The sequence below is a fragment of the Scatophagus argus genome, chromosome 2, assembly GCF_020382885.2.
Source record: "Scatophagus argus isolate fScaArg1 chromosome 2, fScaArg1.pri, whole genome shotgun sequence".
NCBI classification, from domain to species: domain Eukaryota; kingdom Metazoa; phylum Chordata; class Actinopteri; family Scatophagidae; genus Scatophagus; species Scatophagus argus.
This window is the reverse complement of record NC_058494.1, coordinates 17469340-17497194: the sequence shown is the minus strand read 5'-3', so window position 1 is coordinate 17497194 and position 27855 is coordinate 17469340. Positions and strand designations below refer to the sequence as shown.

General features: G+C 39.0%; 1 protein-coding gene and 1 pseudogene across 1 annotated transcript; one reads left to right on the top strand and one right to left on the bottom strand.

Annotated features, from left to right (window-relative positions):
* Positions 1-17: 17 nt before the first annotated feature.
* tacr3a (tachykinin receptor 3a) lies at positions 18-27370 on the top strand. The gene is made up of 5 exons (XM_046414711.1): positions 18-1342; positions 4618-4806; positions 6278-6428; positions 24790-24986; positions 26268-27370. Exons 1-5 carry the CDS (start codon positions 975-977, stop codon positions 26596-26598), a joined length of 1236 nt encoding a protein of 411 aa, XP_046270667.1. The 5' UTR covers positions 18-974; the 3' UTR covers positions 26599-27370.
* LOC124053876 lies at positions 22278-22483 on the bottom strand (annotated as a pseudogene).
* Positions 27371-27855: the final 485 nt, after the last annotated feature.

The window sequence follows — 27855 nt, the reverse complement described above, 5'->3', positions numbered from 1 at the left end:
ATCTGTTCAGAGGCTTTAAAAGATTGATTGGATTTGATCAGCCATGGAAGACAAGTAAATGTGCCCGTGTAGAGGTTACCATAGCACTAACGGCCATGTGAGCAGATGAAGGAGGTTTATCCGATGTGAACAGTTTGATGTCTAGAGGGGGCTTCAGCCTGTTAGCTGTGAATGTTGATGTGACAGAAAAGGGGAGAGTCGCAGCCTTTCTACCAACACGGTGGAACAGCTCTGCACGTTTCTGCTCTCCCCTGTGCACTGCGAGGAGGTTTTAGGGCCATAATAAAAGAAGGATAAAGACATTAAACGACACAGTCACATAAAATTTGACAGTGGTGGCAAACTAAACAGGAGGAGATGAAGTGTATGAGGTTTTCTGACATCGCAGCTAAGGAGTGAAGAAAGTGTGTGTCAGTTGTGTACACACTGTGTATGCAAATTTTCAATATCCTGTTTGCAGCTTCTTCGAAATGCTGCTGACACAAGATCATCTGATGGGTGGAAGATAAAGGGACGCAGTGTGCGCTGGCTGATTAGAGAGAGGATACAGTGCGGCCCATCCGTTATTCATGAAGTTTGAAGCGGCAGCCACAAGTATCCATCAATCTCTTTGTGCCACTGGGTGCGCACGGCGCCCTGTCTGTTGCCGCTGCTGCTGCTGGAGGAGGAGGAGGAAGAGGAGGATGAAGAGGAGAGGTTCTGTGCTCACACCCATATTCAACAGGCGCTGGAGGATTGTTGCTGCATATATAGTTTCGTTGCGTTTTTTGTTAGTATATCTGTACACTGAAAAAGTGCGGAGCGGTTGGAGACAACGCTGTAGGGATTCGTAGGGATGGTGGTGTGTTTAAGTTGCGCGCTATGGCGCATGTACGCAAATCCTGTCCTGCCCTTCTAGCTTTGCGCCTCAGAAGGTAAATCAGACTTGTGAAAGAACTCAAGCACTGACTGCGTGCGGGGGAAAGGAGAAGAGGATGGCACCTCCACTTAACGGATCCAACATAACTACGAACTACACCAACCAGTTTGTGCAGCCCCCGTGGCGCGTGGCTTTGTGGTCCGTAGCCTACAGCTTTGTGCTGGCGGTGGCGGTTTTTGGAAACCTGATCGTGATATGGATCATTCTTGCCCACAAGCGCATGAGGACTGTGACGAACTACTTTCTGCTTAACTTGGCGTTTTCGGACGCGTCAATGGCCGCGTTTAATACTTTGATAAACTTTATCTACGCTGCCCACGGAGAGTGGTACTTCGGGGAAGCGTACTGCAAATTCCACAACTTCTTCCCGGTCACATCCGTGTTTGCAAGCATCTACTCCATGACTGCGATAGCTGTGGACAGGTGAGCATATTATATGCAATTTCATATTATGCTCCCCCTTCAGCCCTCTTTCTCCTCCATAGGTGATCAGTGCGTGTGTGGGTAAATGTGTTGTGTTTTTATTAATGTTTGTACTCCTTGCTCCGTGCACATCTTGTCTGTTTTTTTTTTTTTTGGGATAAATTAACCTGACTTGTGTTGGTTATTGAGTAAAAAAAGAGGGGGAGCAAAGTCATGGTGGAATTTGCAGTAGCCCACAGTATCAGTATGTAGCCCACAGTGCCTTCAACAGACCATAACCATCAAAGAAGCAATGAAATATCCGAAACCCACTCACAGAACACAACATTCAAGCTATACAACATGTGAAGCCTCAAACACTTTGATCTCCTCTTCATGCATGATATATTTTTTTTAAAAGTAATTTTCTTTCTGATTATCACACTTGCCTTTACTGCCTTCCACAATCAGCGGCGGAAAATTGAATCTTGCTCTGAAAAAGAAAAGTCAAATCAGCTTTTTTTGTCTCCGAGACAAACTGCACTCAAAGCCTGATGTGATTAAAGTCATTTGATGTCTTGTGCGTTTGTGCTCACAGGGACTTTCTTACATGGACCCCCACACTCATTAGTTTAAAAGCTGATGGCATCTCATGTTGGCTTTGTCACCACATTGTAGCATCTGAGTTTCGCTCCCTGCTGATTCAAATATACATTTATTTCCGTTCCCAGTGGAGGAGTGGATATTGGCTTGTTTGTGATTTGTCTTATTATAGCAGAGAGGCGGTTGCCCAGCAGGGTGACTGCCATCTCACCCACCGTGGCCCTATTCCACACATTTATTTTTATGTTTCAGTGCCAGTGGTTCATAGACTCAAGCTGTTCATTTGCGAAGAGCCTGCACTGCAGTGAATGAGTCCTTCTGTGCCAACACCCTGAAAAGGCCCTAATCTCCATGCTTTTACCCTCTCTGACTCTTGTTTTTTGTCACATCCACTCACATTATTTATCTTCTTTGCTCTTTCACACCTCTTTCTCTGCCTCTCTCTCTCTCTCTCTCTCTCTCTCTCTCTCTCTTCCTACCCCCGTGGCTTCCAGTAATGTGGTGATGCTCGTCATAACTATGAGCGGGGCTTTGATACTGATCAGCGGACCGTCATACGTCATAATGTTTGAATAAAGGGATTAGACTGATGAAGGAAGCAGCCACAGGCCGAACGTAATGATAACAAAAGCCGCAGAAGCCGCATGCAGGCATAATGTGCGTCCACAGCTGGAGTACAAGTGTCACAGTCTGTTGTGATATTGTGTGAGGTGTTTTCCTCCTCCAGTACCTCTCCTTGACACACAAAGGGAACAATGCATTTCCTGAGGCCATGCACATTTTGGCTTCTCTACAGCAACTTTCATGCATTTGTATTTTTGGTCCCTGGTGTCCGTTCGATTCTGTCAACTGTGTGCTGAGAAAGAGAACATCGGCGTGACCTACATGATGTAGATGTAACCCCTGGTCATGCTTTTCGTAACCTCAGTATGGTGCTGTCCCCGCTCTGATGTCTTGAAATGGCATGAGGCCACAGTTCGTGATCATCTGTGAATTTGTCCTTCCTGCTTACTCTCTGAGCTGCCAAGTGTGTTTCCTTAGGCACTGCAGCGATATAAACCCAGGTTGCTGTGTGAAAGGTAACTAGTGAAGCCTTAAAGGCTTTTATGTTACCGCAGCTGGTGACTTTTTCCATTTCTCACAGATTTATGTTATTGTTTTCAAGCTGTGGATAGAATAGAGTCGTAGGGATATACGGAATATATGAACTATAATGTTACATATGAAAGCAACAGGTGCTGTTGTTCATTCAAACACATCTCGGTCACTTGAATTTTGTTTTTGTGCTACCAGCACTGAAAAATTACTTCTTAATAACTCAGAAACAATGAAGTGTCTTTTCAGGGGCGATGTTCCTGTGACTGTGGATAATTCACGCACAAGGCCATAAAGAAGAGAGGAAATGTTCTCTGTGAAAATGGAGTATTCAGTTTATCTTTGATGTTACTGTTGAAATTTTAATTTTAATTTTAGATCTATTCACTTTCATTGAATTGTGGAGACAGCAGGAATGTCTGAGGTGGATAACTCAAAATCCACACAAATAAAACCAAAATGATCATCTGGTTACCATATATAGATGCCATTATAGGTATTGTTAGCATAATTTGTGATCCTTTAAGTATTTTTACGGCATGCTTTGTGAAGTCAGGGAGGGACTGAAACAATAAACATACACCTCTTCTCTGAGAACCTTTGAATCAACACTTGACATTTAGCTGTGTGCATAATGCTCAGCTGCTTGAGCTGGAAGCGTCATCCAGTGTAATCCCTGCTTGTTAAACACTGGCCGGTGATAAAGTGAGTGTTTGGCCGGTTTTGATCACACCGTAGCGGCATGATTTCAAAACAGTACATTGCCTAAAAGCTTTGTGGAGTTCAGCCATGACAGACGTCCAGGTTGAACGAAAAAAAACGGAAATAATTTATTAATTTCCTGCTGTGATGCCGCAGTGGTCATACCTTGTTCAATGCCTCAGTGATTGTGCTTTGATGTGTAATCTTATTTATCTTATTGGAGTGTTCCTGGAATCACACGGTGATTATTGTTCAGTGGTTACAAGTCTATTAGATCAGTCATTGTTGTACGAGCATGTTGGATCCCAAATAGCTTTCAACTGCTGTGCCACACACTTGATTGGACATCTAACAAGCTATTCACACACTGACACCTAAAAGGCCCAGGGAGACTCTCAGAATAAATGCCAAACAATTACTGGTTAATAGATAGAGCATCTTTGTTGTTGTCCCTCAGAGAGTTCCAGTCACTGAGGTGACAGGATGAGGGCCATTCTTTACCCTCTTATGAAGACTGAATTAACGTGTCAGAGTTTCCAGCAATTGAAAATCATGTAGCATCCTGAGTTGGGTTCATAATCATCTGATAATCTCCCATCAGACTTGTTTCATTCATTCAGTGTTTTATTGTGCGGTTCAAACAAAATCTCATCACAGTTTTTTTTTTTTTTTCCCTTGAATGAATCATCCATTATTTTCCCCGAAAGTCAAACCCACGTCACAGCATGACTTTTCTGCCTAGCAGAAAATTAAATATAGTATGTGTGCGTATGTGTGTTTCTCGTACACTGAATTCTCTATCCGAGAGGGTGAAATGATTCCTTATTTGAACAGCTGCTGTTGTTAATGAGGCTTTAAACACAGTTTTGTCATTCTGACCCACCGATGTCTGACAGGTACATGGCCATCATCCATCCCCTGAAGCCCCGTCTGTCAGCAAAGGCCACCACGGGAGTCATCGTCTGTATCTGGAGTCTGGCTGTGGTCCTTGCCTTCCCGCTTTGCTACTTCTCCACCACCCGAGCCCTGCCCCGCAGGACCCTCTGCTATGTGGCCTGGCCCCGCATGGCCGATGACCCGTTCATGTGAGAAACGTTTAGTAATTTGCTTGTACTAAAGCTGTAATTTGCTTTGATACCAGACAGTAGATTGCACAGTTCTTTCCACTTGAGCTAGCTTTGTCTGAGATAAAAATTACCTTATTTTACAGTAAGAGGTTGCTCTGTGCAAATTAATCACAGTGTCATAAACATAGTAAAGCTATAATTTACACACCCATGTAACCATTATCATTATCATCAATCATTATTTGGTGCTTTCATACCAAAATGTTAAGCAGAAACTAGAAAAAGCAGAGGAGTTTGTATATATTTACACCTGGAGTGCGCTCCCCGTGACATCCATTCATATTTTTTGTTGACAGTGACATGCACGCTGTGTAATGGGCTTGCAGTGCAACTGAATATTTCATTTTTTGCCAAGAATGAAATTTTCCAGAGACTTTTGCAGATGTTTTTCTAATTTATGACCTTTCTTCAGAAGTAAGGATTGTCAGCTTCATGTCTCTCCTTTTTCCTGTCTGAGTGATGTTCAACTGCCTCCTGGATCTAGTCAGAAAGAAATCTGCTTGTCATAAAGGGGCTTGGATATTATCTGTCAGCTGACACATATGGAGTTTATTGCAGTGAAGGCAGCTGCTGTAAGTCACAGCTGGTGAGGTATTGATCCCACTAGGGAATGGGATGCGCAGGTCATACTAGGAATGGTGAAACTCTCTGGAGCCAGCACTGTTTGCTGACTGTGGATAAATTCAGCTTACTCTTCCATGAACAGAACCACAGTGCTTTATATCCAAGCAGAATAATTCAAAGGGAAGACACAAACACTGACAATGATGTTTAACTCCCTCAAGTCAGTTACTGTCAAATAAATACTGGACAGAAATCCTTAAACCAGTCAATTGGGGGAAAAAAATATTTTATACACAGCAAGTTATGCTAGAATTTTATTGAATCCCCAACCTGACCAGATTTGCTGCTGGCTGAAGCTTCATTTTCACCATACAGACATGAGTGCAGTATCGACCTTCTTGTCTAACTGTCTGCAAGAAAAACAATAGTATAGTAAGAGTAAGTGTATTCCCTGAAATCTTCAGCTGCTGTTTGAATTTTTTAAACATTTTAAAATATAATTTTCTCCAATATTACTGGAAAGCTGCACCAGGTGAAAATTTCACACTCCACAGCTGTGGACATGGTTAAGCTGTGGTGTGGGTAGGAATGGTGCAAGTGGATAATGAGACAATTATGAAAGCAGTTCACCAGATGCTCTGAATTGAAGAGCAACGAAATATTTTGTTTGTCAATGCCCTGGAGTACGACACATGGAACCTTTTCTAATCTGACATCCCAATCAGCAGGACATTATACTTATGGTTTAGTTAAGTTAAAGCACATTCATATGCAACAGGTACCATAAGCATACAAAGTCTAAATTTTGAGTATGAACTGATATACTGGTATAATAAATTCAGCCTTTCCTTCATTTTCTTCCCAGGTATCATATCATAGTGACAGTTCTGGTCTACGTGCTGCCTTTAGTGGTGATGGGCATCACTTACACCATTGTGGGAGTAACTCTGTGGGGCGGGGAGATCCCAGGAGACTCATCTGATAACTATCACGGACAGCTCAGGGCTAAAAGGAAGGTAAGCATGTTTGAGGGGAAACAGTGCGAAAGCATTTATCCAGATATGACCTGGAGGAAGCCAATTAGTTACTGCGAACATGATGATCTTCTAAGGGCAAAACTCAGAGAACCACAAATAATTTGTAATTGTCTGCGACTGAGCAGCCTGTGGCTACAGGTAGTTATTATCTCACTTCTGTTTAATATCCTGAATGGAATAGAAAAAGGATTATTTGAGCAATATGCCATTCTGACACTTACTTGCCTTTAGGGGGAAAAAAAGATAATTAGGAGTTTAGATCTTTTCTGTAAAATGAGAGTAGGTTCAAAAAGCATCTGCCAAGCCACAATAATTGTCCAGGCTGCTGTTACTGTGTATATGTACCGTTAGGTTTGGATTTAAGGCTCTGTCTCTCTTAATTTAATTGCTGGGAAGAATCCCAGACTGCTGTTCCTGCTGTTGCCCTGAAAACATAACACCCTCAGTGTAGATAAAACATAACAAGGCAGTTTTTTTTACATCAGCTCCCTATGAATGATTTTATACAATTTTTACCTTGTAATGTAGAACATCTCAATATTTTACATGTTTAAATGTATTAAAATACATCTTCGTAGGCTTCTAGTTGCATGTTTAATCAGTGGAACTAATATTTCTGTTTTGAAAGTGATTAGACTTGCAGTAGCAGCACATTTTAACCACGTTATTATTCTTCAGTGAAAAATGAAAACTAGTTATGTTGCATTCAATTTCCACGGATGAGTCTGAAAAGAAAAATAATGATTGAAACAAATATTTGAAATTGAAACAAATAATAAAGTTGTGCTGCTTTGCTTTCAGCTATGTTCCTTTTATGTCAGGTAGAGAAAACTCAAAAGCACTTACAGTTAAAAGTTTCAGCTACAGCACATTGTGGTGAATAATGTCTTTTGCCTTCTGTAGGTGTATAAAGCAGTTCGACAGACTGTGTTGTAAACATTTCAGGGAAGAAAACCTTGATTCCAAAGAACATAACCTTTGTGGTTGTCACTTGTCCTCAATCAGCTGCTTGTCTATGTGTCGGGACAGGCACAAGCTCTGAAAACCAACAGTGTCTCAAGCCATTGCAAATTTGGTTACCTTTTGGCAAATGTATCTGATTCCAAGGCTTCTATCTCTGGAGTCAGCAGCTCATTCAAGACACGCAATTGCGGTGAGACTGTTTACTGCTACCAACAAGGATGACCAAATATGAGAATACCCATCTTGCAGCAGACTACTCGGTCATAAAATGGTGATGTAGGTATATAAATCATCTGGAGCAAGATTATAAGAAGTAAATAAAGTCACTTGGCACACGCAGGGTCAATTAATTCCAATTTCATACAGTTGTATTTGGTGGGGCACCAGCGCACAGAAAGTCGTCAGAGGCCAGCAAACTTTCCAGCATTATTGCTAGCTCCACAGCTCCAAAGAGGTTTGTTTAATCCCCCTTTGTTGTTCATCAGCTAAATCTGATTTGATCTGATTAGATCTGTTGCAGCTGATTTAATTCGTTAAACAGAATTACACATTTATGCCTCTTTAGTTCAGAATCTACCGAATTGCAAAGCATTGACATGAAAAAAAGGACATTTTATTTCGTATGAGTTGCTACCTCGCAATTACAAGAAAAGATCTCATAATTACAAGAAATTATCTCGTATTTAAAAGATCAGCATCTTTATGAGAAAAATTAAGATAGCCTAGTTATCAGTAGCTGCTAACCTAGGCTAGAGGAGTAATGCTAACCCAGGCTAGTGTGTAATGATGGCGCTATGAAATTTAATCTGCTTTTTTGTCCTTCTTGGTATGAGACACAGAGAAATCTTAATGTTATTCAATATGAATGGTATTAATATGTACACTGCACAAGCATCTCAAGTAGCAACTGTTTAGGCAAAAAGCCCCGTCTTCCTGTCGGAAGTCACTCTCTTCCGGTCAGGAACGGTTACCAATATGGGATGCTTCATGGATAAGCATGAGGCCGTTTAAGCATTTGAAATGCATCCAAGCTGGCCTGGTGGTGTCAGAAAGAAGTGTTCAGTACCTGCTTAAAATCCTAGATCCTCAAGGAGCACAGTTGAGGCTATCCAGTTTTATCACAATTGAAAGATCCAATCCTTAAATTACGACATTTTTTTCTTGTAATTAAGAGATCTTTTCTTGTAATTACAAGATTATACCACATTATTGAAGGTTGAAAAGAGGTGTGATCTGATCAAACGAACCACATACTTATTTTAGAGTTCCTCATAATTACCCCACGATATCAGGTAAGCACATTTCCTTTTCTTGTGATAAATCATGTTATCTTGAGACAATGAAGTAGTTGATCTTGAATTAATGACATTCAGTCAAACCATGTCATCACATCACATCACCATAATAAGAAAGGATAACCACCATCAACAACTAATACTAATACTAATACTATAAGCATTTTATTTTTTCAAAAGGTCTGGTAGCTAAAGGACACAGCGTGTTACTGGTTAAAGGATTTTGTGCAACTTTTCTTTGACATTATGTCCATTCCTATTTATATTGTTATTGCAAAACATTATTATGCTTCTGGCTTGGTCACTTTATTGTATAATCTTCCTGGCTGTCCAGGCTCCCAGTCACCAGCACAGGCTCCAAATTTCTTCCTTTGCCTTTATATGACTTCATCTTTTCCTAAGAATCAGTATTGACTTCACCACAATGGTCACTATTTCTGAGCCTGCCAAGCCAGAAAATGTCTTTGTGCAGAGTCCTTTCTGCTAATGTGATGATCAATAAGTGTGAAGGAATACTTGTGTCAGGGTTTGTGTATTTACTTGTACTGATTTCAAAAGCAACTTGGAATTTTTTTTGTGCGTGTGAAGTCTAATTCATAACATTTTAACATCATTTTGAAGATGAAGTATGCTTATCTCTCAACCCGTAACCTGTTCAGTATCTTGTTTGTGTGGACGAATGCCATGCAGGTTGAGAAACTTGCTTGCAGACTCTGGTCAGAAAAGGTTACAGAAAGGGGAGAACAGCCAAGAGAGAGAGAGAGAACGCTGTCAAAAATCACAAAACTAGCAGGATCAAAAGCTGATGTTCTCACTGTGTTCCAGACGGTAGACGCCAAGATACCAAATAAGTAATTCTTTTCATTATGTGGTGTGTTCACAATGGAAAAGAGATAAAACTAAGTATACTCAAAAAGATCAGCTCAAATATGTAACTATGCATACTACTCTGCTACTGATTGTGTGCTAAGTGTGCTACTGATTATTGTGTCAATTCAATTGACAAATGAAACTAATTAGCTTTTCAAAGCTGCCAAAAATGAAAACAAATTGTGATTGGAAATATAATTGGAAAAATATCTGGAAACAACTCGACTTTTGTCATATTTTGCTGAGTATGTTGAGTGTATTTTGCTTAGTATGTAAGCATTCTAACACGTGCTAATTAGCGCTAAACAGAAAAGAAGTAGTTTTTCAGGTATTTGGTCATTGGATTCATTGTGACTTTTTTTTGACTCTATGATTCAACCAAGTATGGCCCTTTAATAACCTACTGGTGATGCCATCCCTGACCAGAACTTTCCTTGGTGTGTACTGAACAGTGACATTTACTTCCTCAAAGCAGCTGTAACCCTCAAGGGACTGACGTAATTAGAAGGATTATTTTTGTTGATGGTATGAGAGTAGCAAAGGTCAATGAAAGGACATTAAATGTTGAACTGAAGAAAGAATGCAGAAAGCGGTACTTTTGTTTAAAAAAAAATACCCCATGAAGAATGTTATTATTTCTCAAGATCTTTCTAGTGTGTCACCATAAAGACAAATTTAGTGTGCAGGTCTCACAGGTCTGTGAGATGATCAGAAGCAATAAAAAGCTCCTTTTTTCCCAATGATTTCCTCATCTTCCGCATTGAAAGAAAGGTTCACCAGTTCATTGTTTGGAGTGAATCCATTCTGCTGTAATCACTGCCCCGCAGGTGTCTTATTTTAGGCTCATCCCCGAGGCTATGCATTCAGTCTGAAGTGCAACACTAATGATCTGTCAGTGCAGCTTTAAAAGATAATCTGTGTTTGACTGGTGTTGCAAGCCCAACTGATCATCGATCCTCCTTTCTCCCTGAAGACAAGGTACTCTGTGTGGGGTTTTTTGTGCAAGGATGGATGTAAGGATTGGGATAGATTACCTCTACAGGATCAACCTTTTTTTTTTTTTTTTTTTTTTTCCAGAAATGAACCACAGCGATGTTAAACTGTAGTGTATGTCAGTGTCATGCTAGCCTTCAGAGTTAATGGACCTGTTCTAATCTCAAATGCATAGGTGTCAGTCAATCCATCTGACCTGAAAGAGACAAGTGAAGGTGTCCAGGCCTATTCCACAATGAAAATCAGTGAGGCAATTTAGTTAGGGGAATTTATCAAGCCACACTATAATGCAAGAGTGAGTGAGTGCTAACCTTTGAGTGAGTAATATGCCTACAGTCTGAGGGAAAAATTGAATCTCAGTTTTTTTTAACACTTTGAAACACTTAGGTGTAGCCATAAGTGCCATTAAAGCCAAGCTTTAACAGCTTAATGCTTTCCTCAGACCCCCCACTACCTTCAGTCTCCTATTCTTTCTTGCAATGGCTTGTAACTACTGATTCTAACAAACATTGTTAAATTCTTACAATCTTAATACATTTATTTATATAGCACCTTTAAAAACAAAATTTACCAAGTGCTTTGATAGACAAAGACAAATATGATAAATAAAAAGCAACAGTGGGGATAGATTAGCTGAGTGTTAAAATAAGGTTAAAACAAGAAGACAATCCATAAAAATTTAAAATTCAAAATATCAATATAATAAGTATGAATAAGCATTTCTATCGTGCTTTCTTACTTTTGTTGACCATAAAAGAGGTATTAAAGTGCATTTTAAATCCTCTGGAAAGAATCTGCTTGAGGTTAAGAAAAAAAGCTTATTATTTCAGTAATTTTCAGTAATTATTTCAGTAATTTACCAAAATCATCTGCCAGCTATCTACTTTGCATGCATATAACTGTTATTCATACAAATTATTTTTATTTCAGGAAATGTCTTGCAGATACACTCAGTGTAGATATTTTGCAACTTTGCTGTTACATTGCTGTTATATCAACATACTGACAGTTTGTCAGTATCTTGATAAAAAATGCTACTAGGGTGACATCACAATATGGTTTACTCAAAATATATTTGCTGTTGCGAATGAGCTGAATATATGCATAATTTATAGGAGACAGTGTTGGTCAAGTTCAATGGTGGGCACAGTACAAAGGATGGAAACCAGGATTCATGTCCTCCTGCGTGTTATAAATAAAACTGTTAATAATGCTTTAGTTGCTCTTAGTGTCTGTATATTATAATATGTATATATATATATATATATATATATATATATATGTATATTATATATATGTTAAATTTGTTAATGCTAAACATTAAGTTAAAGAAAACATTTCCTTACAATGCAGGTGAGATTTTATTATATTTAATGTTGGAAACTGGCAGTATAAAAATATATTATTTAGCATATGGGGTAACGCTGAGAATTTTTCTATTGGTTTTTGTTTGTAAACTCCAGTTCTTCTCTCTCCTTGTTCTTTTTTTATCACTCAGTGGGTTTCCTCTCTTATTGTACAAATTGTGTGTGTTTCATGTTGGTGGTGGGACTCATTCATGCTTCAAGCTAACTAATGGGTAGTCATTTACTGGATTAATGAAGAAACATAAATCTAGTTCTCTAGCCTCAAGACTGTTTTGTTTGGTTACAATCTAACTTAATATCCATTTTATGCATTAAAAAGTTCATTAGCATGTGACTTTCATTACTTTTATTTTTTTTTTCAAAAGCATATCAGCATCAAACTAATATGTTTTCCTTGTCTTCTCCCATTTGTTTCCCACTGCTTATTTTAATGTGAAACACTGTGGTGCAGCATGGTACAGTGGGTTGGTATAAAGTATTTACTTCATCTTCTTTGAAATTTAATACTAGTCAATTTGTGATTCTGTGCTTTTGTAGAAACATTGGGAACATTTCTAACAGTCTGACCATAAATACTATTTGAACGCTACCTATGAGTCACTAATGCATTAACACAAAAACTCGTATTTGCAGTTCTGAGGGGTTGTCTACACTAAGAAGAAGTAAGGGTTGTGATTAGCCAAAGTAACTAAATAAATAACATAACAACTATTTTTGGAGCAACATGAGTTAAACATGAGAAAATACTCCACAAGGCATCCATAAAAATGTATTGCAAAAAAAAAAAAAAAAAAAAAAAAAAAAATCCTTAAAATACCTATTCCCTCTTGCTAATTAAAAATTGTAGAATATCTGACATGCAAATATTTTTCACAAGAAAAAGACGCTTAATTGAAATGAACAGCAGGTGAAAATGATGACGACTGATTGTAGCTTGTGGACACTGCATGGCACCTCATCTGCTTCCGACTATGTGCTCCTCAGGTGTGACATTCTGCTTGCAGGCTGACTTCCACATGTGTCAGTGAAGCGTTTTCTGCCTGTTGCACATTTCTCCTCCCATAAGCTTCCTACCAACAAGGGACCTAGTAATTCCTGCAGTCCAGTTTTCACCTTGACATTTGTGAGAAAATGCCACTCTCCTCTTTGTCCCCCTTTCCCATGTTGTAGAATTGATATGAAATAGCCTTAAGATTACACTGACATCTTTCTGTGGCCCAGTCTGGTACAGATTGACCCTCTGCATTTTCGAAATGGGTGAGAATACAAACACTTGAAATATTACTCTCAAACCTGATGGAAGGGCTTGGACAATGGTAGCTGTAGGGCTCAGAAATTGCTTGCACTTGTCTCCCCGAGTTAAGGTTGTCTAACAAGAAAAAACTCACCTGTGAACATTTGCTATGTACAGTCATAAGATATAGATGGAATTATGTTACCAGAGATATTATACCTAAGGCATCTATCATCTATATCATTGTTTTCCTGCTGTCCTTCTGTTATTTTGTGGAAAAACTGCCGTGGCCATAAAAATGTATTTTTTTTAAATTAATGAAACTGGCTAAAAATTCACGCGACCCTGACAGATAAGTGGTATAGAAAATGGATGGATGGATGGATGGCTAATCATTCACTCACTTGATCACAGACTTGTTCATTCATGTATAGAAGGCATGCTGCAGATTCACTGCAGGGAGCAGCTGCTGGCTGTTGAGAGACTTTGTTTTTGCAGTTATCAAAGGATTTTGCCGTGAACCGCCCGTACGAATGCGAGATGTTTGCTGTTCATAACTATGCCCTTGCAAGAAGTATAACCTTGCACAAAGTAAGACCTTGCAAGAAGTATAACCTTGCTTGTGCTATCTGCAAGGGTAGAAAACAAAATCCAACAAGAAAGAAAGTCTGCCACTTCTTTACTACGAAGACAGACCAAGTCATGTCTGTACCAGGTCACGTAGCACTAAAGCTGCCCAGGAACCTCACCTGCTACGTTGGTGAAATGAGTAAGCTTGGTGACTTGTTGCTCCTAATACAAATCCTGGCACTTTGGCACATTGCTTTGTTCGAATTATTCTGCACTATTCTGTCTCAAGGTAATGTTACCTTGAATCCCAGTGAGCCTAACTAAAGACAGAGTCACAGTGCAGGGTTTTTTAAATTTGAAAATAATTTAACTGATTTTGAAATTATGTTGATGTTTCATGCACATAAGGAGAAACCTCACACACACACACACACACACACACACCACGAGATCTGAAAGTAATGCTGCATCACAGACTACATGATATTATTAAGATTACTGTGGCAGAGGGAGCAGCACTCTTCCTCGTGTCACATTATCTGATGAGGACGCAGATATAAACAAAGCAGAGTTTGGCCCAAGGCAACAACTTGCTGTAGTAATGACTTGCAGTGAGAAAAAACAAAAGCAAGAGACTAACCAAGATAGGATGAGGAATAGGATGAGGGAAACTCAGTCAATACAGACTATTCTTCTATTCTTCAGCAAGAAATGGAAGTGAGATTTTAACTTTTAACATCGTCAGCAACAGTATGTTTACGTAAAATGTTTACAATGGCTTCACATAGCCTGGTCAAATATATATTTTGTTATGATTGCATAAAATATGTCATAGACTGCATCCAAGCATGGCTGTCGTAGCCTCAACGGTTTCCGTGTGTAACCATGAACTTTCAAAGACCCTCGCCCCTCATTTCTTCTTCTGTGGTACCCCCTATAAATAGTTTTTGCCCCCTCTGCCTCTCTGCTTTGTACAGTTCTCCTATGGGTTAGATGAGTGTCACATTTTCAGTCACAAAATCTTCTTCCGTTGCTCCACTTCTGTTTGCAAAGGAGCTGGAGTGGGCAGCTAACCTCGTGTAACCTCATAGTGTGCCACGACTTTTACCTCAACACACCTCAATGCATCTGCCCATCGGTTACACTAGCAACATCCGCCGCCATCTGCTCCAGGATAATTTTAACTTGTCTCTCTGATCGTATGAGAGTCCTGCATAGAAAGTATGGATGCAGTCATCAAGATTTTAACTTCTAAATATCAAACACAGTTATCAGTTGGGCCTAACAAGTCTGTGAGCAGTTCAGGAGCTTTGAAGACTGGCTCATATAACCAAATAATCTGAGTTGAACATCTGTACTGACCAAGGTCCTGTAGTCTGAGCCTGGACTAACTCTACATTTTTCTTTCCTTAAGAAGTCTATGAAGTGTGGAGGTGTACATACCATTTAATGTTTTTTCTCCAAAATGTACTACTGCCTCATCATTTGCAAAATAAATTACTTGATGTAGCATAGAAAAAAGACTGGACCCAAAGGCAAAGGTAGTCTAACTCACAGGACGTAGGCTGCCATTGACTGACCATTTCAGTGTTAAGTATGATTTTCCCCCCATTCTACTATCTGGGCATGAGCTTGCTAGCTGGTTGTCCTTCTCCTGAATGCTCCTTATGTTATTTTTTATATTCATTTTGCATGTTCTGTTACTGTTTGTATCTCAGCGCAATAGCACCAGTAATCCTGCACTGCAGAACTCTGGGGTACAGTACGATTACCATCATCATTCTTAAATTATGACATTTTTTTTCTCTTTGTGTTTTTGTCCCATTGGCGTTTGTAATACTGCAATCATGAAACATCAAAGTGGTACAAAGACATAAGACATCTTCCCTTTGAGGTCCGCTTTACTGGATGTAAATTTCCCCTTTTTGTTCTTCATGCATCTCTTGTTCCATCTGCTCTGCCTGAGACTGTTTGTGCTGGATTTTCAAGTTAAATCCAAGTAGAAAACCATCAAATGCTCTCTGAATGTGTACAGAGATGCATTCATGCAAAACTGTAGGCCTACTGCCACATGTGTATCTACATATCAACTTGGTTTCATAGAAATTGATGAAAATGTGCATTTGTTCTGGAATTGCAGTGTAGCCTTACTAATTGGCAAGAGTTTACAAATTTTGTGGAGAACAAATTGTTAGTACTATAGTACATACAATAGTAACAGAATAATCAAATTTACGTCATTTTATTTCGGCAGTTTCTCTCTTTGTGTCATATGTCACTCACATGTAATTTGGAAATTAATGGACTGTGGGTTTGCAATCAATACAATCCTGTCTTATAGCAAACAAGAGAGTAAACAGAATACCAGTTTTGCTGCCCTACCACACATATACAATAACCTTGAAACACATTGGTCTTCAGGAAATTAAAGAAAGAGAAATAAGTTTCAAAAAGGCTATTTGTTTTCCTCGCTGTAGCTCTCCTTTAGTTGCTATTCCAGTCCCTCACCTGTCTTCCATTTCATAGGCAGACATTGTTAGAGATCTACGTGATGTGCAATCATATGGTTTCCCCATTGGTTCGCCTTTTCTTCTCTTCCTTGCCCTCTGGAAAACCGCCTTCACATCAGAAAAAAAGATAAAAAGTTTGAGACACAGAGACAATTACTTAGCTTCTCTTACCAAACTACTTCTGAGTTTGATAACAGCACAAAACAAACCAGTCTGTCTGTGAGAGTCCGAGATAATAAATGAAATAAAGCTAACTTTTAATCATGGTTATGCAGACGTGTTACAGGTTAGAGCAATTCATATGATTTACTGGCTACTTTAAAGGCCTTTGCAGTATTTGTTGAGTCCTGCTGTTTACAAGATTACTTACTCCCAAAGTCTTTTAACTATATAACAGTGAGCTCCTGTAGACTCGGAGAATTAATGGAGGCTGTTGTTAGTTTAAATCCATGCCTTTTACAGTGGATTCATTTTGACAAGTTTCCACAACAGTATAAATATCTTAAATAAACTTAAAAAGACTCCTGCAGCAAAATGCATTCACTAGAGCTAGGGTCCATTTGTCAAACTCAAGAGATTGGCTACCTGAAGCTGACCAGCTTTTGTCCTTCTTTAACTTTACTCACTATTTGTCACATGTAATGATATTATGCTGATACATGCGACCTCATCGGACTGAAGCTGGAGATAATCACATTTGGGAAACAACCAAGAGCACACTAGACTAGAAAGCTAAAAAGCAAACAAACAAATAAACCCCTACCCTCTGCCTCTACCGACTGCCTAGCAGCTCTAACAGGCCAGCTGGAAAATACACGTGAGTGATGAGTTTTCCTCAAGCTCTATTACTTTTATTGATCTTATAAATACATGCATAAACACATCAGCTGTTAAATGCCACAACTGTATAAACACAAGCAAAGTAGCCATCACAAACATACCTCAGTCTGAAAAAGCTACCCAGCACTGCAGGTACTGCTCACTACTGTTACTGTTACTTGCAGCAATGTTGCAATGTTATTGCGGCAACTTGTTCTTCTCTTCTGCTCAGGGGATGTGAGCACAGTGCATCTTTGACATCGCTAACTGCATCCATCTACCTCATGTCTCATTCGCATGTAAGAAAACACCAATATTATCATAATTACTCTAAACAACTCACATGGCTGTTGTTTGTACTGTCAGGGTCTGTAAGGTCAGGAAATTTTGGCTGCACTTTCTCTCCTATTCTTGTGTGTTTAGCTTGTTAATAGGGTTAGCAGTACCTGCCCAGCCTTGTGCCACTCGTACGCAGGCAGGCAGATGACAGGATGACATTCTGCACATTTATTACAAGCACACACTGCTGTCCTGCAACAGCCGTCACACAAGAGGAAAAAAGATTGTTTGATTAACTGGAAGACCACCTTCAACACGATTTGCCCAGGACTTACTCAAACTCCATTCTTTTTTTTAAATAATATGGAGCATGTACGTTTTGTGAATGGTTAATCCACAACCAAAATAACCTTCTTAAACAGCAAATGTAAATTGAATCAGAATTGGGATATACCATACCCTGTAAAAATATATATATTTAATAAAAAATTTATGGGAGACTTTTTGGGAGTGACCCTTGATATTTTTGAAAGGCTAGCCCAGACGACCTGAGTGATCTTGAAACTCATGAATTTGTCAGAGACTCAGTTTAATGCACCAGAATATTCAGAGCTTTGTCTATGAGGAGTAGTTTATATGTGATATTCTAGGTTACACTGGAAACAATTGATGCAATTTACCCACAGGAGTTACTGTGTTCTGAATGTGCTGCAGCTGTACTCTCAATCCTCATGGAAGGGCTTGGACAAAAAAAGGATTTGCATTAATCTGTGCTGTTGACCAAACAAAACAAAACAAAACCCCGCATATTTTGCTTTTTGTATGAGTTGTTTCTAATGGCTACACCAGGATTACCAGGATTTTGGGTCAGGCTAATAGTTTGTTGATCAAAATATGATAACTTTATTAATTATTTGATTAACAAGATTAGACTTAGATTGCAAACAGTCTTAACCTAAAATGCACTTTAAGCTGAACTCATCATTAAGTCCATTTCGCTCCATGGTGTGGTTGAGAGTGAGTATCCAAAAAGTTTGTCTCTCTGTCAGCAGACTGTAATCAGGTGACTCTAGAATTTTTTTTTGCCAGGAGGAGCAAAGGGATCTCGAGGTGGCCATGGTACGTTGTTAAGATGTGCACACAGAACACTGATTTTTAAATCTGTTAATATATTATTAATAATAGGCTGAAACATAATAGGCTACATACATGCAGAACTTTTCTAATCAATGTTCTGCATTCAACATTCATTTCTGAACTGTTTTCTGAGCTCATTTACTAAAGGTTATTAGATAGCAAAATGCTCTCAGCAAACTCCCAAACCAAAATACAATTCAGATTAGTCACTTTGAGTTCATTTAGAAGTAGATGGAACCCAGGGTTTGCATAATGCATTATGCAAACCCTGGATTTTGTGGTCCTCTAAATTAACTCAAATGACTAATCTGAATCATATCAATATACCATACATTACGGCATAATAAGACAATTTTCCTGGATGTTTTTTGCATAAAGAATAAAAAACATTTTCTGATTTGCCTCAAGGTCTGAGGCTGATAAAAAATTATGCCTTCTTGATGCAATCAGAGAATGCAGAAACATACTGAGAGAACGATGCGAGAGCACAAGCGGTGCCTCTATGTGGACGTTACAGGCATCTGATTCACAAGTGCTCATAATTTTCATATTGATTGGTTCATGTCACCAGCACCACCAGAATTTACAGAGTGTGATAGTGCAGACATGTTGAACATGATGCGCAGGTTGACCCATAACCTATAAGAGGGTATGACTGGTTTAGACAGGCAAGTTATTAATAATCATTTGTTTGTGTGTGAGAGTTCATGTCTGTAACGAAGGGTTACTTGTTTTCTTTAACGAACACTATTTGGACCAGTTTATTATTTTATTTTGCCTAGATCTTTCCACAACTGTTGGTGGGGGAGAAAAGAGCACCAGCACCCTGTGGAGCACTGCGATGTGCTCAGTCTTGTTTCAGTCTTCAGTCCTGACAATTATGTTAATCCAATGCGTAGTTGACAAGTTGACAATTTGACAATTTGTGGGTCAGTTTGGGTTCAGCTCTGATTAGCACGTATTTTCACAGATCGGGCGGTGTGGATTGGGTTTCATAACTGGCCGTACTGGTGTGGGTATTAAAAAACCCAGACCTGTGCATCACTAGGCAACAGACATCAGAATTAATGGGGATGGAGAGAGTGAGAGAGGGCGAGTGCTTTGTAATCAGAACAGCCCTAATCTTTCATGGCTTTAGGGCAGATTGAACTTTCAGTCCACATTACACCAGCTGATGCATTATGTAGCTGTATAAGGACAGAGTTAGTGCACTGGGGAAACTGAATTGCCATTAACGCAGCTGTCTCATTAACGTGACAACTTCGGTGTGGGGGTGGGGGTCAATTACCTGAATCTGCAGTGCAGCTAAAAACTATCAGTAGGAAACTTTGTTTTCGAGACAGCAGACCAGGTTAGAGGCTTACAGATTGCACGTACCATTTGTAAAGTTGCAACTGGTACGTGCAAGTCTTTTTTTTCGGTCGCGTTTGTGTTGCTCCAGAGATGAGTTTTGTTCCGCAGAGCAGCAACAGCAAAACAATTCTTACCTTGGAGAAATTGAGGATGTGCTACTAATCCTTAACTTTCTGAAATAGACTTGATTTTGGGTTTAGCCCTCTACTGAGAATCCTGTTGTCGAAGCACAAAATCCTGTTCCCATTTGACTTTCCTTATTTCTTAAAAATGATTTTAGAATTTCTTTTCACTATCTGTTATTTCCTGTCAGAGACAGGAGTATCTGCCAGCAGGAAACACTTTCAGTCATCATTTAATCAATCATTAATCATCATTGTTGTACCTGATTGGAGGTTCTGTCTTAAGTGGTTGTTCAGCACCTTGGGGACCTGGTTCTTAAAAGGTGCTATATAAATAAAATTGTTTTTATTATTTCTATTTAGTCATATGAAACTGGTAATTTTTGATTTTATACATCACAATTTTTAAAAAATTTTCCTGAAAGGTTTAGTGTAATGAATAATTTCACAATGCAACACTATAACTAGACACTGTAATTATATTGGGGGTTACTGCATAGTGAATTCACAATTGGAATATCAATAAATACAGAGGCAAATAATGAATAAACAATACAAAACCATTGTGCCTTTACAAATGCTTTCTGTGCCTCTAAGCAGGACAGAACATAAATACTGAAAGCAGCGTATTATTCCTGTCCAGGAATTTGTTGAACAGGCAACAGGCTAGAGAGAGGAAACACTGCTGCTCTGCACTGATAACTGTGTGTCTCTATTAGTATTAGCAGAGTGTACATGCTCAGACACAAGCATCACATGGCTCTTTGCATGGTTTCCTTGCATCTCTCTATGTATCTTCAGAGGGAGGCACTAAAACATAAGGAAAATGTACTAATCTACTATCATTTATCTAATCTATTTTTCTGTCTTGTTATCTGAAAGTGTTTGTTGGTAAAACGTATATTTCCTGCCGGTTTCATTGTGAAACACTCTGTAACTTTGGAAACTCCAAGTAGCCACGTTTTCTTCTGTTCTTAGGCTTTGTTTATGCACCCGTCAGGCTTTCTACTGTTGCCGTTCGCGTTCTGCAACGCTTTGACGTGCCTGTCAAGCAGAATCTTTGATCACTGTGGGTACAAACAATCATAGTTTGTCACATAGAATAACTGATGTGTAAACAAATTATTGTTTGTGTTGTTCCAGCTGACACAAAGAATTGCACCCATAACTTCTGTTAGCTGTCCAGTGAGACGCAGCTCGGATTATAAATGTATAACATGCAGCTCTGTGTATTGTGTTTTTGTTGTGTATTGTGGGATATCTCCAGGACTGTCATTCTGGGTTGGATTATGTTGTTTTGATGTACTGTGCTGTTAGAGGATGGTGGGTTAACATGCACAAATGTTCGGTCTGCTGTCAGTTACTGTGTCTGAATAATTCCATTTACATGACCTGACACAATAATAAAATATTCATTCATTCATTTATTCATGCAGCCATGCTATTGCCATTAACAGTACAGCGATATGAAGACAGGACGTCACTTGACTGCTCTGACATTCACGCTATGTCCCTTAATGAAGAATAGACAGAAGAACCTTTCATTTGTTTTTGTTTTTTAAAGATGACAAAATGTGCTCACAGACCTAAAGAGAGTACAGTAATGCTCACATTAACCACTGCATGCGTACACTTAAATCTCCTTTGCCTCACAAGATAGACTTTGAATAATGTTGAAGCTGTGTGGTAGAGACAGTGGACGCTCTGACTGGCTGATGACACAGGCAACATAACTATTTTGTTTTTTTCTTTTTGCTTTATTTTTTTCATTTTCACCAACACAGGTCTACATGTATGGCCAAGTCTCCAGAGGAGGCTATGGTCAGGCAAACCCATATTTACAATGTTTAAGAAGTCAGTCTTATATAAAATATTCTGTGTATACACATAATAAGTTCCATGGATCACACAGAGTTCAGTCCAAATACAGACTGTTTAAACAAGACCAAAGAGCACTCATCAAATGTGCTCCTCTGCCTCAAGTTTGTTTACATATTTAATGTACATGATTTGATCCCACACTGGAAAACGCTGTCTTTTAAATAAGCAAAATTATTTGTCAACAGAAAAGGATAATTTCACTTGTCAAGTTTTCTTACTTGCCTCAAAGAACCCACAGATATATTAGAACCACTGTGGCCAACCCAAAAATAAGTACTTTTGTCTGGATACAAAGAAAATATTTAAGAATTATTTTCTTAATATGTAGGAAAATGTGCTTCAGTTTTCACATAGGAACCATCACCTACTCATGGGAAAGAACCTCTCATCCATGAGGAGAAGCACGCTTCTTTAAAGCAGAAAAGAGTTTCTGCATGAAACTGCTCACAGCAAAATCTGGGGATCTTCTTGAGTAATTTTGGAGATTTTGGAGTGAACTGTCCCTTTAACATGGCACTGTCTTTTAAAGTAAGATAAGATAAGATAATCCTTTATTAGTCCCATTACTGGGAAATTACAGAAAACGCATCTGATAAGAACAGATACTACACTTGATCTTAGCCAAAAGGCAGAGAAGCGAATATTCAAATAACATATTATTCACTTCAGATTCACTCCATAATCAAGCTTTTGATAGCCAATTGGCACTGAAATCTATTGATCGGGTGACCTAAATAACCTGCTCTTGTGTTCGGGGCATCATTTCAAACAAGCTATGAACATGTGAGCTGAAATTCACTTTCAGAGTTACAGAACTGCACACAGAATTGACTGATACAGCAGCATAAAGTTTAAAATAAACACTGGACTCATCATCTGCCCCTCTCCTCTACCCTCAGGTCTGTAATGCACTGTCTTTGGCAACAGAGAACATTACATGTGATGGAAACTTTTATGCTGTATGCATAACAGATGCTTTGGTCTTTGCGTCTTTCAATTAGTCCGCTCGCGTCTGATTTGTATCTGCTTTAGAAAATCAGAACCTCCATGTAACACCTACACTGTCATCCAACAAAAATACTAACTGCTTCACTGCTGTTTAGCAGCCACCTAGCAGAGTTTACAGCATAGCTCGTGTTAGACCATAAACGTCTTTGAAACACACACTCACAACAACGGGTGCCAGGACTTCTGTTTGGATTTCAGGAGGGACTCTGTGATGTCTGTTTTGCCTCCGGTAGTGAGCCTCTCCAGCCTGCCTCTGAGAAGTCACAAAGTATTATGGACTCTGTTCCCAGTTACCACCCAGAGGCAATCCACAGCATTTCATTCTGTTTACGTCCAAACAGAAGAGAACAGAGCGTTTGAGACGGTCAATGTACGACAGAAAGATCGATAGACTTTTCAAAACTTTGATTGGCTTACAAGTAAAAGATCAGATGTCATTAAATGAACACTGAAAACACTTTAATACCATTCTTTCTCCTAACTACTTAGATTCTAGTGTTCTAGGTAATGCATCCATTTTGGGCAGTTGTGCACCTCACCTCAATTTACCTCCAGTGCCAACACAGGTATTTGTCTGGAGCACATTGTTGTCTGGAGATAAAAGTGTTGATAAAATGATATGATTGACCTTAGGTGATGTGGCAAATAATTAATGAAGAAAATGCTACTTGCTAAGTGTAGCTACAGCCATGGACTTTTTTTTTTTTTTAAACAAGAAAAACTATTCTAAACTTTAACCTTCCTCATCTGTTGGAGCCCTGTTCTTCAGCCAGAAAGCCTTTTAATTCAGCAGATTCATTTAGTTGGTTTACCATCTTTACATTCTACACAGCACAAGTGTCTCCAAAATTAAATCCTCAACTCCAAATCCACCCCTCTGGTTTTAACGTGTAATGACAGTACACCACCCAGAAAGTTTAAATAATATTAAACATTTCAGGTTGTGGAGAGACCCCAAATGTATTTTTAAAACACACATTATGCAAGTCAAGAGGTTTTTATTGTCATTTCAGCTGTTCACAGTAGTGTCTGACCAGTGGCCTGTATGCTGGACTTAGCATAACAGAGATGTTGTCTGAGTATCCGGGGGGCTCTGCCTGATTTGTGCTGGGGATGATTTGTGTATACAAGATCCCGTGTGTTTCCCCTCTCATTGCAAAGTCCACATATTGATGGAACTTAGTGAGGACTGCCTTGAGATTCATAAGGTTGAAATATCCAGCAATAATAAAAAGTCCATCCAGGTGTGAGTTATGAGCCCTGTTATAAACACAATTCATTTTAGCATTAATGTTCTTTATCATTTCATACTGTTTTACCTGACCTGTGACACAATTTAGTGAAACAGGACAATGCTCACATTGTTCATCAGAATGCTTGCATAAAAAGTAATGTTTTTCCCCTCAAAGTCATACACAATAAGCTCCGCTGGTTTGTGTTATTCTAGGAGCTCAGTTCTCAGATGGCTCCCTGTTGGTATGAGACGACAGTTTCATTGGTATCTGTCTGTCTTTTAATGCATTCATTTTGACTATCCTTTGTCCCTCATCCTTCCAATTATACTTTCTGAGACTCTGAGAGAAATTGGTTAAAAAACATCCTTTCTTTTAAGGACTCCTTAAGATTGGAATAATTTACTTGTACATGTTTGTTCTATGACTTTCTGGCTTATTATCTTTGCCAAGCATGTGTGTGTTCAGTTTTTGTCCTTGTCTGTCAACAGGAACACAGAATATGCACTGGCCCGATTTTCATGAAACCTGGAAGAGTGTAAAATGCATTCAGAAATGGACCAAAATTACATGAGTTACATTCTTCATCATTTCAGAGAAATTTCTCTGGCTCACATCCTGCTTTCCTTCACTCTGTCTCTCAGCACGCTGACAGGAATCCTTCTTTAACTTCTCATCTCTCTCTCATCCTCACCTTTCTCTCGCAGGTGGTGAAGATGATGATTATTGTAGTGGTGACCTTTGCCCTCTGCTGGCTGCCCTATCATGTCTACTTCATCGTGACAGGTCTCAACAAGAGACTCAGCAAGTGGAAGTACATCCAGCAGGTCTACCTGTCAGTGCTGTGGCTGGCAATGAGCTCCACCATGTACAACCCCATCATCTACTGCTGCCTCAACAGCAGGTGACTACAAAACTAAATTCTCCTGGGAGAATTCAATCCAAGCGAAAATTAACAATTAAAAATACAATTTTATATTTTTATACATGATAAAGGAAAATTGATCAGTTTATCAAAATAAGTTGCATGTTTTGTCAATCCCCGGTATGCTTGTGAGATTCCTTTTGAATAGATTGTAGATATGAAAATACGTTTTGATGAATGGAATTAACTCAAGAATGATATTGTAGAAAATGGATCTTTTTTTACGGAATAGTGAATCGACCCACAACGTCATTCAGTCTACCCGTGCAAATGGATTTGATTCTCAAGCACCTAATAGTGTTTGACGTGTCAGTGAATACAACCTCAGCGCAATCAGAAAAGGAATAAATACTACACTACTGCACTACCTCTACACCACTTTACCTTTTATACATTATTGCACGAACACTGACGTCCATCACAAATTGCCTTTCTAAAAGCTTCAGGGACACATGAACAGGGGTGGAAAGTACGTACATTTACTGAAGTACTGAACTATAATTATGAGGTGCTTTCTGCTTTTCTGCTTTCCACTCCAATACAGTTCAGAGGCAAATTTTACACTTTTTACCCCAGTACATTCACCTGACATCTTTAGTTGCTAGTTACTTTGCAGATTTTGTTTAATACAATGTAGAACAAAATATAATCGACAAAAAACTTGTATGATTATGATTGATTAATGTTACAAATTAAAATAAAGCTTTATTTATCCCCGAGGGGAAGTTCACCCTCAGCAGATAAACTACATAACATAGTTAAACCAGCTTCAGCATTGAAGTGATAAATACATTAGTGCTTCAAAAATTACTACTGACCAATAATATATAATATATAATCTTTCTGAAATATGCTATTCCACACAATGCAAACTTTTACTTTGTTACTGTATGTTACGATGCTAATACTTTTGTCCTTCAAGTAAAAATTTTAATGTTACTTACTATTTCTGTACTATGGTATTACTTTTACTTAAATACAAGATTTGAGTATTTCTTCCTTCTCTGCGTGAACATAGTCTCTTCTCAGCTGAAGATCCAACTTTCAGTACCGTGTACAGTATATTCTCCTTCTTGCAAAATGAAACATGGAGCACTTATCAGAAAATACAGTGTTATTAAAGGACTCGCAATTAAAAAGAAATACCCAAAACACATATTTATTTATTTATTTCCATATTTTTTTCTCTCTCCACTTTCCAAACAATTATCTGCCCCTTGTTTGCCATCTCTTCCCCTCTTCCCCTACATTTGGATCCAGGTTTCGGGCTGGCTTCAAGAGAGCGTTTCGTTGGTGCCCATTCATCAAGGTGTCCAGCTACGACGAGCTGGAACTGCGCTCCACGAGGCTGCACCCAACACGGCAGAGCAGCATGTACACACTGTCACGAATGGATACCACCATGGTGGTGGTGTACGACCCCGCCGAGGGTGATGGTGCCGGCGGTGGCTCTGGCAGAAAGCACTCCCTGTCCTCTAGGAAGAGAAGCTACATGACGTCCCGACACTCGGAGATCACCGGATGCAACGGTGGCAGTAAGAAAGCACAGAATGGAGGGGCCCCCAATGCTCAGCCAGAGGAGTTCTCTTGAAGTGTGTTTCACAGACTGACGCACAGACATGTGACATGTAGGAAATGTATTCACGTGCATGATACACTGTACATAGAAATGGTGCATAGATGTTTGGTTATTGTCGATATAGAAACACCGTGTCAAGGTGGAAGAGGTTAATGGGCAGAGAATGATTGTGTGGATATATAGAGATTATTTAATATTTCACCTTGATGGATAATATTGATTCTTTTAAATACTCTGTAGCATGGATGGATTACTGAGAGAGATTACTGGGCACAGGTCTGGGGCTCAAGGCGTCAGCTTAAAGTGAATGTTATTAGCAATTCTCTTTAAAAAGTCATCACTCATTCATAAGAAGGGGTGTCCCATTTATGTGTTTTTGTTTCTCTTGATTCTTTAATCAGCCACTACAGGGTGTGATCCAATTTAATTTTTATTATGTATTTTTACCCTCATAATAATTGTAAATAACATCACAATGGTTTACTTTAAAAAAATATGGCATGTATCCTGGTTTTCAGTGAGAGAAAGATTTTGTGTATCATCTTAAAGTATTTTGTGTAATGTCTCAAAATCAACAGCAGAGGAAATTATCTTATGTTGCAAACTGCAGCTCTGCTTTAGCAAAGATTCACACGGCTTCTCGTCTCTCTCCCAGCATACAGAAAAAATGAATTGAAGGATTTGTTCTCAACCAACAGCATAACTGTAGAGGTAAGGCAAACTTGCAAAACAACCCAGAAAAAAGATGCAACACAGACTCTAGTGAGGGGGGGGGGGGGGGGGTGCTCTGATATGAAGCACTTTACATTTCTGAACCCAGGGCCCAATGTATCATAATCTGTCCATGTTCAGGAGCAGCCTTAATAATAATAATACAGCAGGGGAAAACACTTAACTTGTTTAGTGTGATCATCTAAATTCACAGCAGAGTCCCGCTGCATTAATCAAATACTGTAAATAGCTGTTGCTTCTTCGTGAGATAAACATTCAGCTCTTATTGAGATTAGTATATAAATACAGTCCATGTACTGCCTTTTCGTCAAGCTCTCAGCCCAACAGTTCAAATGATTAATAACTCAATTAATCAGTTCCGCTTGAAGGTATGCAATTAAAGTACAGTATATGAAGGGAAGGTGAGACTATCTCACAGTGGAGATGCTTTGAAAACAAATCGTGATTGAAATGATGTATATCATGGTTTTCATTTTCATCTGTAACTTCACTTAACTGTGAACTTTACGCTGTACAGAGGACGGCCTCTGCATCTGT

What these genes read in the sequence shown, in the direction of transcription:
- tacr3a (XM_046414711.1), top strand. Translation starts at nt 975, where the DNA reads ATGGCACCTCCACTTAACGGATCCAACATAACTACGAACTACACCAAC. An exon ending in ATGGCCGATGACCCGTTCAT is followed by an intron (nt 4,807 to 6,277) that starts GTGAGAAACGTT and finishes TTTTCTTCCCAG; the next exon opens with GTATCATATCATAGTGACAG. An exon ending in AGCTCAGGGCTAAAAGGAAG is followed by an intron (nt 6,429 to 24,789) that starts GTAAGCATGTTT and finishes TTTCTCTCGCAG; the next exon opens with GTGGTGAAGATGATGATTAT.